The sequence below is a fragment of the Anarhichas minor genome, unplaced genomic scaffold, assembly GCF_050575085.1.
Source record: "Anarhichas minor isolate MPS153535 unplaced genomic scaffold, ASM5057508v1 ptg000026l, whole genome shotgun sequence".
Classification (NCBI taxonomy): domain Eukaryota; kingdom Metazoa; phylum Chordata; class Actinopteri; order Perciformes; family Anarhichadidae; genus Anarhichas; species Anarhichas minor.
This window is the reverse complement of record NW_027466472.1, coordinates 18,759,912-18,778,354: the sequence shown is the minus strand read 5'-3', so window position 1 is coordinate 18,778,354 and position 18,443 is coordinate 18,759,912. Positions and strand designations below refer to the sequence as shown.

At 43.5% G+C, this 18,443-nt stretch overlaps 1 protein-coding gene across 2 annotated transcripts; it reads left to right on the top strand.

Moving 5' to 3' along the window:
- Positions 1 to 2,080: 2,080 nt before the first annotated feature.
- On the top strand, positions 2,081 to 18,415 carry rasgrp4 (RAS guanyl releasing protein 4). 2 transcript variants are annotated; one of them, XM_076100801.1, is made up of 17 exons: positions 2,081 to 2,600; positions 9,927 to 10,084; positions 10,974 to 11,085; positions 11,311 to 11,373; positions 11,484 to 11,615; positions 11,768 to 11,909; positions 12,695 to 12,868; positions 12,972 to 13,088; positions 14,293 to 14,568; positions 14,652 to 14,732; positions 15,038 to 15,142; positions 15,280 to 15,389; positions 15,477 to 15,624; positions 15,735 to 15,771; positions 15,861 to 15,992; positions 16,093 to 16,259; positions 17,367 to 18,415. In XM_076100801.1, exons 1-17 carry the CDS (start codon positions 2,584 to 2,586, stop codon positions 17,475 to 17,477), a joined length of 2,082 nt encoding a protein of 693 aa, XP_075956916.1. In that variant the 5' UTR covers positions 2,081 to 2,583; the 3' UTR covers positions 17,478 to 18,415. The 2 variants fall into 2 exon arrangements, with proteins under 2 accessions (XP_075956916.1, XP_075956917.1); XM_076100802.1 differs by having other exon boundaries at positions 2,082 to 2,600; positions 15,861 to 15,980.
- Positions 18,416 to 18,443: the final 28 nt, after the last annotated feature.

The window sequence follows — 18,443 nt, the reverse complement described above, 5'->3', positions numbered from 1 at the left end:
CCTCCTGGTCACATCGGGCAGCAGGGATGCACCAGACTGAAAATCAGACAGGAACGGCGACCGTCCTCTAGACAGTGTGCACATACACACCTACACACACACACACACCCGTACCTCCTCAGTGCCCATCGGGCATCCTTCAGCATGCTCTCCTTCTCGCCCATCTCCCTCCCCGCTGCAACGGGAGCTGGCAGCGGATACGAAGATGTTTTGGGACGCCGGGATACAACTCCGTCCAGCGGGTAAAGCAGAGCGAGGAGGAGGCGGAGAGGAGGTGACACGCCACTGAAGCAGAACTGACGTGAATTCTGGGAGTATGAGTCCTGGTTCATAAGTGACCTGCTGGTGCCGGTTTTTTGTTTTTTTTTGCCAACTCACGAATCCGCCTTTACGTGCTGTTGCGTCGCCGCGCCTGAGGGTGGCGACATCGTACCGAGAAATGAAGTAAAATCTGTGCACGGTGATCTCCACGATTCTGACCTGTGATTGAGACTCCAAAGTGAGCACTAATTAGCAAAAGCTTTCAAGACAGTCACGGCACCATCCCGAGCAAACGATGCTAAGCCTTGGCTGATGGTCTATTGCAGTCACTGTGTTGCTTCTCTGACATTTAATTAAAACTAACGGAGGAAAATAAATGATATCTCCAAAAGACCACAACGTAACGCTAACGTTACATCATGACGGTGGAGCTATACGCAAACAAAGACACTAAATTAAAGAGTTATCATATAAGAAAATAAGTCACATTTTGAAGCAGATACATAATGTACTGTAATTTAAACGTCCAACTCTCTCATGTCGTCTTAATGTAACACAGTTACCGTTCCTTTTACTTTTCCTTACCGTCAATTTACGTCAAAACACAATTTCAGAGACTTCCGTTTTTGCAAGAATTGTCAAAATAAAAGACTTTGAAGAAAATGCACAAACTAAACACGTTAGTCACACAACAAAATCACATGTGGGGAGAATGCCACAGGTTAAATTAAAATGTCGCCATCATGATGTTTAACTATAATAAAAATGTGGGCTACTAGCCTGTCTGTTTTTTTCAGCATGTGTCAAATGTCTTTAGATTTACCAGCTGTGTTGATTGCAACTCTTCCTGTTTTACAGAACCATTGCTTAATATTACAGTAAGATTACGACATTGCCAGGAAATATAGCATTAAAAACTTTTTTTTCTCTTCTTCTGTGACATTTCCATCTTCCCTGGTGAGTTCTTCACTGATCTACTTTCTAATGCAAATCCTAATGCATTTTTTTTTTTTTTTTTTTTGGCGTTTGGGACTCGGCGTGCATTGACTGCAGGATTCCTGCTCGGTGCATCTTTCCCTGCTTTTGAATGCCATGTCGCCCACTCTCTCTGCCAGCCAGTCAGCTTCCTGCAGCGAAGAAGCCACCTCTGCAGACTCGGGGGACATTAATGTCCCCTGTTTGGTCGCCTCTTCCTCTTGGTGCGTTAAAACAAGGATGCCTTTGAGTCTCCCTGTCCAGCTGCACTGCCACATTCACAAGCACAAACACTACCTCCCTGTGTGATCGCTTGCTCCCCTGAGAAATGACAGAGAGAGTTAAAAAAAGAAGAAGAAAATGAACAAATCAGGGTGATGGACGTGATTCAGGGGACGCTTGAGACCCTGGAATGAACAAATCTAGGAGGGGAGACGCGTGTCAGGATTCAACAATGTTATCAGACATCTGATGATTTCTTTTCAGGAACCGATTCTTTTGCCTAGTTCAGGCAATGCCCCCTGCATAAAAAAGTGACACTGAGGTGTGGCCTATTTGTTTCTGGTTTTCTGTGTTGATGCTCTGAAAAAAAAAAAGAACCGCAGATGTCGCTTCCTGGAGTACACTGATGGTGCTCAGATGATTGCTCATCACTATCTCCCTCTTAACTCTCCTCCTCCTTCCTCTATGGGTACTGCATTTGTGTTCACTGTTCTCTCTCTCTCCCCTCTCCCCTCCCCCTTGGGCAGACACACACACACACACACACACACACACACACATACAAACACCCAAACGCACACACAGAAACTGATGCGAGTTCCCCTATCTGTCAGAGCCAGTTCCTCCATTTAAGATGCTGACTTGTTTATGTTGAATGGCCAAGTGAGTGACTTTTGTTGGCTCTTGCGCTCTACTTTTGAGGCTTTTTTTTTTACTCTCAGCATGTTGCATGCGGAAGGAGCGTGAAGTCTGATTTGTGGCTGACAGATACCTCCAGATAGAAGAGAGAGAGAGAGAGAGAGAGAGAGAGAGAGAGAGAGAGAGAGAGAGAGAGAGAGAGAGAGAGAGAGAGAGAGAGAGAGAGGCTGACTGACACAGAGCGGATTGATAAGCAGTGGAGCGGAGTCTAGTCGATGACCGGCAGGTAGGCAGCCCTCAGCCCCAGCAGCTCTCCGTCCTGTGCCCGCTCTCGCTGCCCGGGGCACATTAACACATAGAGGACACGGAGTAGGAGTAGGAGGAGGAGGAGGAGCAGGGTCAACCATGGAGCTGTAGGGGACACGCTCAGATGCCCGTGCGGATTACCAGTGGAGGAGGAGTGCCGTTGAGGAGAAGAGCTCTGCAATGAACAAGACCAAGAGGTAATTTAAAAAAAAAGAGGAGAGCGAACCAAAAGTGAGAGAACCCCCCCCCACTTGCAAGTCTTAGCAAGTGTTGAGTCTGAGTATGTGTCAGCAAAGCTTGTGTGCAGCCGAGACGTGTGAAGCTGTGAGGTTATGAGAGGCAGTGTGGTTTGTGCAAAGGCTCCTGACAATCTGAAGAGAAATGAGGGCATTTAGTTTTGTGTGTTCTCGGCCACTTTTATGAAACTTGACAGTGTGCTGTGGAGAAAGAGAGAGAGGCTCGGTGTTCAAAGAAAGGTTGCACAGACACACATGACACATACGCAGCGCAGCCACAGCTAATGTGTTTGACCGGTAGGCTATGTCAGTAAAGAATACCAACACCTCAAATGGTCTGTGTGTATACAACACAAGCTCTGACGTTCAACAGTTGCTCACCTTTCCATGCTAATCTCCATTTACATGTCTGTTCATGATGTTTATTTGGTTGTGTTCTTTTTGCAGTAGATCTTAGATTCTGATGTGTTTTCAGTGGTACTTTTTTTTCTGTACTGCTGTAGTTTTGACCGCAGCTCTTATCAGATTCCCTGGAATGACAGGGTTGGGTGTCGAATGTTAAGGTAGTCAGCTGTGTGTTATGTGTGATTCAGCTACCTGAGTTTAAGGTGGACTGACGGAGCGGCCGTACTGCTGTGCTTCCCCTTCAGCGGGGAGGTTATCTCATAGTTTAGTTTAGTTTTTTTAACAATTGGTAACGCGCATTTCTCAATACCGAGTTCACTTTTTTCAAAAAGAGTTCACACAGTCAGCACAACAGAAGCCGATGCCAAAATGCAAACAGTTTTCTCACTCAAACTGAAAATAAAAACGCTGTTTACATACTATTATAAAACCTGTTAAATGCACATTCAGAACCATAAAAGCACCAACATGACATGAAATGACTGTAAAATTAGACTGACAAAAATATGCTACGTAGTGCTACGTCTAAAAGACAAAAATAAATTTGATTACAATTTTTTTTAAATATGAAACTCCTAATACAACCCCTTAATTGGGACATACAACACAGACAAAGTATTCCCATTGCTCTTTGAAAGACCTGCCAGGTAACTAGAGGGGTCAGGTGGTTTTGTAACCGTATGTGACGTTGCACCGCCCTCTCCCACTCACAGACCGGTTTACAGCCCTTTGCAGGATGGTGTCACCTGTGCTTCTGCCTCACTCTCCATTCCTCATCTCCAAAGAGGAATTATTCTCCTCATGTTGGTGGACAGGTGATTACTCCCCCAACCACATAATCGGATGTCCCCACAGAACACAATACATGCTGGACGTCTGGACATAATCTGCTAAAGATTGCCGGTGATGGATCAGAAATATTCTTTCTCAGGTGTTCAGTGAGAGAGGACGAAGGTGTGGATGAGAACAGGTGGCCCAAGGCAAAAGACAGGGATTTATCTAGTAATTCTATTCAGGCTATATATATAGTTTTGTTGCGCATTGCTGGAAATACTTTTGCTTCTTTTTTCGCACATGCAAAAATAGCAACCAAAAGAAAAAGCCCATTAAAGCATGCTGCAGCATTTCTGATTCCTTTTGTGTGAGGCGGCACAATCCGTGCAATGAAGAAGTGACCTTTTTGTTGCAATGGAATCTTGGTTCATGCTAAATAAGTAGATAAAGATAATTCAATATTGATACATGTTGTAATGCCACATGTTGATAGTGGGTTTGTTAGGTCATCGTGTGATGAGGGACAAAGTGATCCTGTTTTGGTTGCAGCACTGCATTATGGATGTTTTATTAACTGTTGTGCTGAATTGAATGTAGATTAAGAGAACTGCCTGAACAGTTTTAGAAAAGTATTGAGAAATGTGGGACAAAATGGGGACAAAATGACAAAATGCACATCCATATGACATGAATCGTTATATTTAAGGGTGAAGACTTGGTTTGAGGTTGGGTTAGGTTAAGGTTTAGTTTTAGGTTAAGGTTAGTGTAAGAGTAAGGTTTAGGATTAGCGGTTCAGGTAATACTCCAGGAAATGGATGTAAGTCAATGTAATGTCCCCAAAAGTCATGAAAACATTACTGTGTGTGTGTGCGTGTATGTGATAGTGTGTGTGCGTGTGTGTATGACAAATGAAAGATGGAGAGAAAGCACACATTGGTACTGATAGCGTCAGAAGTTCCACAGGTATGACTTCATTGTCTAACTGATTGGTGGCTTCAGTGCCAAACAGTTTATACCTCGTGGATGTTTACTGCAATGTTCCTGATGTCAACCACAATGGTTGGTACAGTGGCTTTATTGTTGCACCAAATGCATGAACGGATCGGTGCAATACATGCAGAGGGAACAAGAATGCAGGTTGTGAGAGAGAGAGAGAGAGAGAGAGAGAGAGAGAGAGAGAGAGAGAGAGAGAGAGAGAGAGAAAGAACAGCTCACAAACAAGGCCTTCAAAGGGCCCTGGCTTCAATTAATCAATTAAGAAAAGAAAGAGAGGTATTTGCATATCCCCCTGCCAGTGTGAGAGTGAAAGAGGGAGAAAGGGGAGGAGGGGACTGGATCTGTAGCCAGGAGTCTTGACACGGATGGGAAAGGGAGGGGGGGATTTCCAAAAGGGGAAAAAAAGGAGAAGCTGTTTCCTGAATGGCTTGAATAGAGCAAGGATGAAGGAAGAGGAAAACAAGTGGCTGAAGTGAGGAAAAAGGAGGCGTGGAAGGTCTTCCTCAAACCAAATCAGTGATATGATGGACCCAGACTCGTTCAGTAGTACTCAGAGAAGAGGCTGCTCGGGGTTTTGTCCTCATTGTCATTCACAGGAGGATTTCCCCTTTCCACTGTCAGCGGCGATGTGTTTCCGTGGACGCACAGTTAAACATTATTATGTTGTCTTAGGAAAAAAAGGGTAATGCAAATAGCCAAACAGTAAACCGCGGGAGTCCAGCACACGCTGACTGTATTTACAAACAGCTCTCTGTCTCTTAAGCCGGGCCAGGCTCATTACACAGAAAAGATAGAGCTGCGACCTGCTCGGCACTCTGGGGGAAATTCCCTGACAGACGTCGTGACATCAATAACATTTCCCCATCAGCACTTCTGTTTGTAGTAGCGAGCGTTCGTCCTCTCATGCCGACAGACAGATTGACTCTGAGTCAAAGGGAGAGATGACAGGTTGTAAAGGGCACTGAGATAAGAAAGTCACCGGTTCGCCAAAAATGTACAGCGATGAATCAATCGTTTCAGTTTTGCACTTTATAAAACGCAGGCTGGTAAAAGATACGCACGGAGATATTCATGTGTACATTTAGAAATGGAAATGCATTCATCAATCAAAAATGCAAAGTTGTGCACTTGATCCAGCTTCTGTTGTTTTTTCCATCTGTGTAAAACACTAAATACTTTGGGACAAACAAATAAGACTTTACCTCAAATAAGACTTTACCTCGAGCTCTGGGGACCTACGATAGGGACGATCACAGTTTGTTGATATTTTGAATCAATTTATCATTCATTGAAAACCTACAGTCATATATTCAACGACAGAAGGACCAGCAGTATACTGCACACTGATGATTGTTTCTGTCCACGTTGTAAACACAAGTCAATACATCCATGCATTTCCAACGTTAGCATTTTGCATTGAAAATCTGAACACAACTAATTCTAAATAGAATATAGTACATAGACACAAAAAAACATTTTGTGGTAACTTCAAAGAAAACATGAATTACATTTTTTTTCTATTGCTCATACACATTTTTGAAAAGAGGCCTTTCACTGCTCTGTTGGTTTCCATTGTTGTTGTAAAGAGGAACTCACCTGTTGTATTTTTTATGCGCTTACATCCTGAATGACATGTCGAAAATCAAGCATTTAGGTGTTCAGGCATGTATTTTGGTCACTTGGTCACGTGTTCAATGTTTTGGAGACTTGAACTGAGGTTTTTACTTTCTGAGTGTCAGTCTCAATAATGTTGCTTTATGTGTCATTTTAGTGTGTTTTTACAAATGACAAAAAAAAACTAATTAAAATTTGAAATTTCACAGAAACGAAATCCGTTTTAAGGAGCTTAGGAAAACTACAAGCTTTAGGCGTCTTAAACCCTTTTGACATTGTTTACTGGTTGGCTATTTCTCTCAACTAACAGAGGAGTCAAGTGAAGTCAATATTATTTACACAGCCCCTAAATCACATATTACACATTAGCCTCAAAGGGCTCTACAGTTGGGACAGAAAACTACAAGGTCTAAGGTTAGAGGGGACGCTTCAAGTCCTTCATCTCATCCTAAAGCATGGACATTCAAGATTCAAGAACACAAGTGTAACAGGTGGCCGAGGTATCGACCGAATGAACCAGGTCACCTCCATGTGTCGTGAAACTCACCTGTCCTTACTGCACAGTAGCTCACGGTGGTTACATGCTGTGTTGTTTAGTGTTTTGAAGTCAGTAGCCAGCTGATGTAATGAGGCGAAGAGGAGGAGGAGTTTGTGTGGTGTGATAACTGTGTGAAACGACGCATACAGGCACGTGGCACAAATAGATCAGTTAAAGTCACCAGGTTCGCCGGCACACACCAGTGTCCATGTGACGTGCATATAAAGCAAACCATGATGCTGCATGTGTGCGATGCTGAGTTATGCACTACATGTGTGACAAACACACGCGCACACACACAAGAGAAGGGGATGCAGGTCTGGTCATTCAGGGAACTTGTCTCCAGTTCTCTGAAGTCAAAGTGTTTCCTGGTACTATCGGGACAGTAGGCCGCAGTTTCACAGCCCAGATACAAACTGTTTCTACAAGTGGCTCACCGTTCAAACCTCTTGCCTCGAGTCTCAAACTGCAAAAGTGAGGCAGAGATAGTTTTGAAGTTGAAAAAAGCAGTATGAAAAGGGTTACTGATTATTGTGAAATACTGTCAGATGTTGCTAAACTGAGCCCCTGATCTGAAGAGGAAGCAATCGCATCATGGAACAAAGCAGTCTCATTTGTCTTTTTAAGGGCATATGAGAAGCCCTTAATTAAAGAGTCAACACTACAGGAAAGAAGCACTGCTCCCTGATCTTCATCGGCTGAAAGTTGTTGTTTTTTTGTCCTGTCTGACCTCAGTCAGCATCAATCCAGCTGCAACAAAGGTGTGGTCCACATGCTGTGCATGACTTTACATCACTCCTTTTTTAGTCCAGGCTCTCCCTGTTCCCAACCCTTGAGGACTTAATAGTGATCCCTGGGAGTTCAGCCGAGGAGTCATCTTTCCTTCTCAGATGGGCTGTTTTTAGACACCCGAGGAGGTGAAACTATATTCTGAAATAGTTTTATTTCTCATTGTTGAGCCTCCAAACATGCTGAGCTTTTACACGCTGTCATAGTTTTGCTTTGTGCAGCGTGCGTTCGTCTCCCGTGTCCTCCATGCTGTAAATCACATCGCCCTGTATGCCACACACTCTCTCGTGTGAGCGCATACAGGCGCTAAAAGAAACTGTTTTTTTCTGAGAAAACGCTGGAGAAAAGCAGTATCGGAGTAGATGTGTGACATATTGTAGTGCTGACCTCAGGTGTGACGCAACATTGTACTTTTTCAGCCTGACTCCAGATTCTCGTGGGTGTAACGCAACAACTATTTAAAGGCATGCAGTATCTAGCAGTGGCGGGCCGTGCATTTTATACCTGGGCCTTCAAAACTGAAACATCTCCTAATAACCTCATGATGGCGCCCAGGGGCGTCGTTAGGCCTAAAATGTTCTTCAGCCCCCCCAAATAATTTGGCATTATTGGCTTTAAAAAAAAAATAAAAAAAGATTATTTTTATTTTGGTGATGTCATTAAATTGAACTGTTGTTTCTCACATGGACAAGTTATTTAGAACTCTAACATGCTACATATGTGCGTGCGTTCTGGATTGTATGTTTTCTCCCCCTTCCAATTACAATCTTGCTCATAATAAAACAAGTAAACAACTCAAAAGTTGACACTGTCAGGTCCATTCTCCATCCATTGTGTGCGGTTCCTTTAAGAATTAGGATTTGGGAGTAAACATGCCACTCCCCTTGGGGCTAAGCCCCCTGTAATAATACACGTATTCGTATTAAACCGTTCGGTACGAGTCTTACGAACCAAACAATACGTTTGAATAATACTAGTGCATTTGGAGAATGCAGAAGCTTAAATTGTGGGAAATATAATGTTTTCTGCGCTCACGTAGGAGACAACGGGCTGTGACCTCTGAACCGGAACAAAAAAAAAAAAAACAGCTGAGGCACCGCACTTGTTCTGGGAGGCTACGCTAAACTAGCCAATCACAGCGCACCTTACTGCAGCGCTGCTCCTTAAAACTGAGCTGCTCGTTAATGCTGACGTACTTGTAGGCCAGCTAGAAGGCTCTGGCACATCAAAGAATACGCCCAACATGTCAAACTACAGATCTGATTGGTTGAACACTATGACAATCAACAATATCGTCCACATTCACTTAAACTGCACATGGATGCACTTGTGAGTCTGCAGGCCTCGGGCCTGTCTTCTTACCTAGAGACACAGAGGTGAGATCTGATTGGATAAAAGCTCTACTTAAAACAAGCTGCACTGGAAGCAGAGCAACTGAGGAAGACAGTAGCTGTGCAATGAGAAAATAAGCTAATGGGAAAAATATTTTTATAATGTACATGTAATATACATGTGTATTTAAGAAAAAAATAGCTATAACTTTGTGATTCTGTTTAGGCCAGCAGAGAAGGCCTTGAAGGCCCTGACGGCCCACCACTGCTATCTAGTAATATTAGTACTAAAGTATCGGCAACTTTGACCAGACATTTTTCAAAAGCCCTCAAAATAGCTATCATCTGCTATTTCAAACCACTTGACCACTCGTGGTCATTATAATCATTTATACCCTGTAAACTAATCGCATATTGCTGTGCTCGGCACTCACATTTAAAGGAGTTTAAAACAGCAAATATATGGGCTCCGTGTTCCAAAGAGGATGGGTGTTTGTGACCAAACACAACAGAACTTCTTTTTACTAGCACAGCATGTAAGCAACACAATACACCTGTCCGTGGCAGGGCCTGTTACTTCCTTCCCCTGCAGTTGTTTTGCCTCCTGCAGTTGTTTTGCCTCAACCATAACGCATCGCGTTATGGTTGAGGCAGCTGCAGCGCTGCAGAACAGCTTATCAGATGTGAGGGAGCTGCGTTTCCTCAGATGCTGACCTGCACTACCTCACCACACACTGCTCTACTTATTTCTAGGCTACTTATACTCCCTGTTTGTGTCTGACTCTGTCTCTCTCTCGCTCTCTCTCTCTCTCTCTCTCTCTCTCGCTCTCTCTTTCTCAGGAAGCCCAATGGAGAGAGCAGGAAGCTGGTCCAGCGGAGGAGGAACACATGTCCCAGTCCTCAGGACATCACCCGGGCCCTGCAGAGCCCCAGCTCGGCCCCCAGCGCCAGCGCCGCCAGCCTGGATGAGCTCATCCAGCGCTGCTTGAACTGCTTCAGTCAGTCTCTGTCCCAGCGTGTTTGCATTTGTTCCCAAAGTTTGTCATGTGCCTTTACCCTTTATCACAGCCAGGTTATATAAATGAGGGATGAGGGAGAGTGAGGGGGGGGGGATCCAGGGCGAGAGAGACTGACAGGGAGGGAGGGAGGGAGGGAGGGAGACAAAGGGCAGTCTCATACAATCAAGCTTTGTTTAGTTGGGCTGCAGAGGCCAACTAGCTATTCCCATGCAATGGTAAACTATACAGATCTCTCTCCTCTCTCTTCTCTTTACTTGGTCTCACCCTCTTCATTGATCAGGTCATCCAAATCCCCCCAAAAATAAATAAAAAAACATCTAGATACCCTTAGTGGTGTCCAGCACATATGTAGTGTATGTTTAATTTGCTGAAAAATGTGATAAGATAAAAGATAATAATAAAAGAAAGTGATAGTAGAGATACCAACAACCTTAAGACAGTGACGAACACTTGGTTGCACTCTTCAAGTCCCATTATGGTACAGTGTATGATGAAAAGGTTCTTTGTATATCAAGTAATTTAGACACATTTGTCTAGACCTTTTTTTTCTTCTTTATTTGCTTATTTCTACTCTAGGTCACAGTTGGATGTATCTCATACAGTAGGCCACAGGCAGGAAAACAACCGGGGCAGGTTGTCATTTCATCGCAAGGTTAACACAGACAGACACTCACACCTACAGGAAATTAAAAACAAAAAAACAAACCTGCAGAAAACCTCGATGCCCACCTCAACCCACCTCGAATAGAACTAAGCGACTGACAGAATTGAACTGAAATGAACTGGACTGAGTCGCTCCACCTGAGCCGACAGTGCTTGTTGTTGTTTTTGACCGCGTTAATCCTGTGCTGCTGTGCTTCGGTTGCAGATTCGGAGGGGAAGCTCTCCAGCCCCAGAGGGACCCAGCTGGTCCACATGACCCTGATGATGCACAGTTGGGTGGTGCCGTCTCAGATGTTCGCCCAGAAACTTCTCGCCCTATATCCTCCACTGTCGCTCAGTGCAGCGCCGCCGGTCCCCACCGGTGCACTGCTCCCCGATCACATGTCCGCGTTCAGTAATCAGATCAGGGAACAGGCATGGCTTTGTTTTGTCGGCAAAAGCAGATTTTGAAGTACGTATCCCTGCTGCTGGTGTTTAGTGTAACGTGGTGCCGTATCTGCACACCTTGATTCTGTGTTTGGATCCTTGACTCTGTCCCTCACTTATAAGGACTGTCCCTCGGACAAGAGGGCGCCGAAGCGGGCACAGATCTGCCAACTCATCAGGTGAGTAAAGGCACCGGGGGCGTGAGACGTGTCGGGACAGAAACTGCTTCTCCTGTCTCCATTTAGTGTTGGTAAGCATATTCTTTTTCTCTGTCCTGCTTCGTGGAAAGGCAGTGGATCAGCCAGTTCCCGGCGGTGTTCGAGGCGGACCCCCTCCTTGAGCAGACCATGGGGGACCTGTGGGCGCTGGTCCGCTCAGACGGAGAGGAGACGCACTCGCAGCTCATCGACACCTCCTGCTTGTGAGCCGTGTTTTGATTTTGATTCCCCGTCATGCCCCGGAGGAATTGCACTTTGCTTATTTGGCCACAACTCAAACAACTTCTTCTATGAATAGAAAATAGAGAAAAAAAAAAGTCTATTTTTGTCCTGTTGCTCGGCTTTTTTTTCCTAGAGGCCCTCATGTGAACATATTCCAGGCACCCTCGCCCTCTGTGAAGAAGAGGAAGGTGTCTCTGATCTTCGACCACATGGAGCCGCACGAGATGGCCGAGCACCTCAGCTACCTGGAGTTCAAGAACTTCTGTAATGTTTCAGTGAGTTTAGAGACCAATTTCTCACTTTTTGCTTTTCTTTCTTTGCTTGAAGGTGCAATGTACAGATTCAGAGCGTTAATGTAGCAACAAACAGCCATTATCTATGTGAAGACATAGTGGAGTAATGTCTACCCGCATTCCTCTCATACAGCGGTTACAGCTGATAATGCCGTCTCTGCCGTTGGTGTTGTCGCGTTAGCTCTTCCAGCATTTATTCCGTAGTCAGCACCGTTAGCACCGTTAGCTGCGAGTCGCCGGCTCAGCCGTCGCTACATTGAGAGGCAACAGAAATGCTCCCAATGTGGTACATAGCACCTTTATTGAGGCTTCATCATGTTGCCATGACTTGTAGAGATGTTGCTGCTCTCACAAGAGGTGACTGCATATCATGAAGATTAAATAACACGCTTATCCCACCAAAAAAAACATTAAAATGCCAAATGCTATATGGATATAATAACCGACCCCCTGCTTGTTTCGGTATGATATAATAATAATATGTATATTATATACATCTGCACCAAAATCCATTCAGCTATCAATATTTACATGCTGACTCAAACCCTTTATAAAGTACATATATCAGAAAATAGCATCCTTCCTTCTTTTTTTTTGAAGTTAGGTAAGATTCTCCTTCCAGATGTTCCAGAGAATTGTTTTCTCTTTCAGTAGAAAAGCAGTTAGGAGTAGAAAATATCACCATTTGGTGACAGATGTCCACCCTGCTGAGTGAAAACAGTGCTAGAGTCGTTTTCCTGTCTGACCGCTGCTTTCCGACCGGGCAGTTCCTGGACTACCGGAGCTACGTGGTGCGAGGCTCGGTGAGGGACAACCCCGCTCTGGAGCGCTCGGTCATGATGTGTAATGGAGTGTCCCAGTGGGTCCAGCTGATGATCCTCAGCAGACACACGGCCCAGCAGAGAGCCCAGGTCTTCACTAAGTTCATTCACGTGGCCCAGGTAACCGGGCTGAGGGAGGCTCAGGGGGGTTTTGGTTTCACATGCCAAGAACTATACTGGTTTGATTAAAAGGAAATAACTTCATGTGTTCTTTCCTCCATAGAAACTCCGAGCTCTGCAAAACTTTAACACTCTAATGGCAGTGACTGGAGGCCTCTGTCACAGCTCCATCTCCCGCCTCAAAGACACCTCCAACCTGCTGCCTCCTGACATCACTAAGGTTTTTCAGATATTACACATAACCATGAGTCGGTCGGTTGATGACTGCCTCACCACAAATATTTCACGATTACACTTTTCTTACTTGAATCCTTCTCCTTCTTGAACTGTGACATTTCTTCGGGTTCACTGACTTTGTGTTTGTGTATTGAATATATTGCATTTATTCTATCTTTTCACCAACAAAGTTGTGTTTCTGTTTACTTCCTTCTCTGTCAGTCAAGATATATCTATCTATCTATATATCTATATATATATATATATATATATATATATATATATATATATATATATATATATATATATATATATATATATATATATATATATATATATATATATATATATATATATATATATATATATATATATATATATATATATATATATATATATATATATATATATATATATATATATATATATATATATATATATATATATATATATATATATATGTATATATATATATATGTATATATATATATATATATATATATATATATATATGTATATATATATATATATATACGTATATATATATATATATATACGTATATATATATATATATATATATATATATATATATATATATATATATACGTATATATATATATATATATATATATACGTATATATATATATATATATATATATACGTATATATATATATATATATATATATACGTATATATATGTATATTACCATTAACTGTGAAACTAGTGCAGTGTGTGTGCAGGTTTCAGAAATCAGTTAAACTTAAGGGAGGGGGATAATTCAGGTACAACAGCATTTGGTAAAGGTTTCAATTCTTGTTTCCTTTTGGGTGTCAACACTTTGTAACTCCCCTCTTGACGTTTCTTTGTCTTGTACTGATATAAATTAGTTTTTTTCGTTGCTTTGTTACATTGTTACAAATGATAACACCATTCACACCCTAAAAGACATAATTAACATATAGCTTGTACCAGATTCAAGTCACAAATTTGATGACTTTTGAAAAACTTGAAAAAAATCAACTTGACTTGGACTTAAACACCAATGACTCATGACTTTACTCAAACTTAATCCTTGTGATTTGAAAATACTCCTTATCGTTCATATTTTTATTTTCATGGCTGTACTGAAGTCCACATAACTGCAGAGAAAAGTAACCGCTGTCTTTATTCATCGTTTCTCGCGTGGTCTTCGCCCTCTTTTCAGGCCCTGAGTGAGATGACAGAGCTGCTCTCCTCGCGCAGCAACTACATCAACTACCGGCGGATTTACAACGTGTGCAATGGCTTCAAGGTGCCCATCCTGGGCGTCCACCTGAAGGACCTGATCTCGCTGAACGAGGCCCTGCCGGACTACATCAACGAGGACAAGATCAACCTGAGCAAGCTGGAGCACCTGTACAGCAACATCAGCGACCTGGTGGCCGTCCACAGCTGCACGCCGCCCTTCGAGGCCAACAAAGACCTTCTGCATCTGCTCACGGTACAGAGACATTTCATTAAGAAATCCGATGAAAGAGATTCCCACAAGGAACCTCTTTAAATGATCTTCTTTTGATGTTCCAGCTCTCTCTAGATTTATACTACACCGAGGATGAGATATATGAACTTTCGTACACCAAGGAGCCCAGGAACACCAAGATCCAGGTCAGTAGAGCCACATACTCTTCTCTGAAGCTGTGCTCCATCTAACTCCGCCGGACTCACACTTGTTTCAACCTCTTCTTACGAGAGGGAGGACACTTGTGTGGGTGTAACATCTTTTCTTCAAAACAAAAGCACAGACTCTGTGCTGTTATGCATCAGAATCGGCCACATCAAAGCGCTTGTACGTTAGAGAAGCGTGTTATGTGGTGGGCGTGCCCTTTTTTTTCTTTCCCCTTTTCTTCATCTTCTTGTTTCTCACACGTTCAGTCCCTTCGTGTCTCATCCTTGCATCTGTCTGTCCACAGCCCGTAGCTCCGGTTAAGGCACCCGTAGTGGCGGAGTGGGGTTCAGGGGTCACCCCCAGGCTCGACCCCAACACCATCTCTAAACACGTTAAGCAGATGGTGGATGTGAGTATGTGACACTGCAGCAAACCTCCCGCCTTCTTTCACTTCCTTATTACTTGGCAGGCCCAAAGCAGAACTAAACCAACCGCTCTCTGACGAGCCGGCGACCGCGTATCTGATTGCTCTGTCGCCCCCCACAGTCCGTGATGAAGAACTACGAGCAGAGCCAGGACGGTTACATTGCACTGGAGGACTTTGAGAAAATAGCAGCCAACTTCCCCTTCTCCTTCTGCACTCACGAAACTGACAGGTGAGGAAGCCGCCCACACACACAGAGGCCATCAAAAAAACCTCAAAAAAAAACAACTCACTTACTCACTTTTTGTTGTGCGTGCAGGGAGGGACAAATCAGCCGTGAAGAAATCACGTCTTACTTCATGAGGGGAATGTCTATATGTGCCAAGCTGGGCTTCAACTTCAACGCACACAACTTCCATGAAACCACGTATAAACGGCCGACGTTTTGCGAGACGTGTGGAGGCTTTGTGAGTATCCGTTGTGTCCATTCTTATTTTTTTTTATATACATATATATAGTATATATTAATGGCCAACAAAGCTGCAATATCACATGTACCATGTCTGTCCTCTTGTAGCTGTGGGGAGTCATCAAGCAGGGCTACCACTGTAAAGGTAAGACCACATGTCATTTCATCCTGCAGAGTAATCAGCTTCATCAGTTCCTTTAAAGCCTCAGCATTTGTGTTTCTTCTGTCTCTCAGACTGTGGGATAAACTGTCACAAACACTGCAGAGATCTGGTGGGAATGGAGTGCTTGAAGAAGCACAAAAACACGACGGGGTCCTGCCCGTGCACCCCGGCCCCCAACTCAAGGATCAAGGGTAACAGCTGGAGTACGTCCTTATCTCCATCACACTGCAGAACACAACAGCCCTAGAAGCCCCTGCTTTGAAAATGACCCTGAACCCCTGATGTCTTACCGTTCCCTGTCAGGTTCAGAGGAGGAGGCCTTTGTTTTCCCCCAAAGCAACGAGACGGAAGACAACGAGGGCGTGTCGGACCACTCCACTCAGACCGATCCTGGAGTGTGGACGCCGGAGAAGAAGGACAAGAGGGGAAACCACCACAACTCTCTAGTGCATGCATCGCTGGAGAGAAGGGTGAGACAGAACGCGAGTCCCTTCAAGGGGATCATACAGGAGGACAGAGCATCTCGACCTCTTCTGGTTTTTATCTTATCACAAATGCTTATGAGCTCAGCATCTATAGAAATATCTGTAGCCCGAGGTGGAGAAGCTACAGAGCAGTGAGTCACTGTCCGGTGCTACTACAGGAGCTAATCAATGAGTCTATCAGTGACACTGGCTGCTTGGAGTGTACATGTACTACTGTTGTGCTACAAGCATTTCTAGCCTCAACGTGTGGAATCTTTCTATGAGCATAGCTTCTTTCAAATGATCTTGATAGCATACGTTTGGACACATTTCTGCCAAAGACAGAAAGTGTCACATTGGACACACTGTCTTTCCCCTCTTAAAGCTCCTACAGTACACGGGCGTTTTCTCTTAGGTTGGTTGCTTAGACCTCTGGTCTAAATTCCCGAACACAACACGGCAAATTAGGGTACAGAAATAATCCTTTCTGTACCCTGGTTGTCCTTTCCAAAAGTACTGATGAGTATTAGGGCCAGGCATGACCAAAACAAATAAATGAGAGAAGGATTATATGTATTCACCCTAATAGTTTGATTTATTCACAGAAGTTCAAAATGTATTCTCGTCTTCTCAACTTTATTCTCAAATGAAAATAAAACATGTCTTATGGCCGGCACTAATCCTGTAAGGTCAACCTTATTCTTGACATTTCCACTTTATTCTCATAATGCAAAATAATTTTCTCTTTATACACTGCACTTATAATCTTCTGTACAAAAGTAAATCTGTGTCATTGGCAGTAGAGAAGCTACCGAGTCCATCGAGTTTTTAAGTTCAAAGGAGGCGAATGGAATTTTGTCTTTGGCTGATCAAAGAATTGAAGAATTACATTTGACAAATTCAAAAGCAGCATCTCTCTCTAGAAACACTCGGGGTAACCCACAGAGCTCACTGTCAACAGGTTTCAAAGAACTATTTCCTCCGCAGATGAAACAAACTTTGCGTGGCTCCCAACCGCCACTTTTCAAATAACCTTTTGCACTAGAAAGTTAAAAACATTCTCTCTGAGTTTGAGGAGAACTCTCTTGATTTTGTCTTGTCTCTGTCGTCCAGGCCAACACACTGCCACACAGAACCCGAGGCTGCTCCGTGCCCGTCTCCTTCCTGCAGGAGAAGATGGAGGAGCTGCATCTCCACAAAGACAAGAGCAGAGAGCCGGACTGAGCGCTCTGACTGCCAACATCCCCCCCCCCCCCCATCATGGACAAAAAACGCCCAGACACCACCAACGTTTTCTGACACTTGCTGCCTCTGACTGGTGTTGGACTGATGACATTTACTGGCCATTCGCATCAGAAAGCCAGCAATTATGTGTATAGACTCCCTCGTGTTTCAAGTTCGATTATGACGTGTTATTTTATTTTTGTCAGTCTTGTGAGTTCGGCTGAATGTTTAGGCTTCAAGCACCGATTGTCCTGCTGTAATTTATGAACACCTCAGTGTTGTTGTTTTTTAGAACAGGTGCCTTTGTTCTCTGGTGCTAAGACTCAACCTCAATCCATTAGGTCATTTATGACCCCAGACAGGAGTTTCCCGGTCCTATTTACACATCACACATCCAGGGTAGGAAATAAACACTAACCGTTGAAATTGTCACTTTGGCAGCTATATGACAACTCTGCTCATGGATTTGGAAAGTAAGCCAGCAAGACATTTTTTTTTGAATTTCTATTTGTTTGGCTTAGTGTCGGGTGATTTGAAGATAACATGAGACAACTTGTCGACCAGTAGATATCGCTATACTGTGTATGAGGCATCTACTCCTTTATTATCTCTGGTTACATCAGGCCAGACAATTTAGTAAATCACTGAAGCCCTTTAAGGGCAATAAGGGATTTACAGCATTTTAGCATGTGATTATAATATATGATGATATATGACTTTATTCACATCGCCCATAGTGGAATTTAATTCATAAACCACCCTAGCTAGCAGTGGAACATGTTCATTTCCTGCCCTGTCAACAGTTTGACTTTCTAACAGTTCAACAGGACTGCACTGGAACATTACGGCTTGTTTTAAGCTAAATGCTTGTTTGTTTCATCTTTTGTCTACAATGTCGATCTTGTTGAAAATAAGAAAGATACACCAGCAACGATAAATCCTGCAGTTTGTGTTGTTTGAGTTCAC

What these genes read in the sequence shown, in the direction of transcription:
- rasgrp4 (XM_076100801.1), top strand. An exon ending in AGTTCATTCACGTGGCCCAG is followed by an intron (nt 12,869 to 12,971) that starts GTAACCGGGCTG and finishes TTTCCTCCATAG; the next exon opens with AAACTCCGAGCTCTGCAAAA. An exon ending in ACCTTCTGCATCTGCTCACG is followed by an intron (nt 14,569 to 14,651) that starts GTACAGAGACAT and finishes TTGATGTTCCAG; the next exon opens with CTCTCTCTAGATTTATACTA.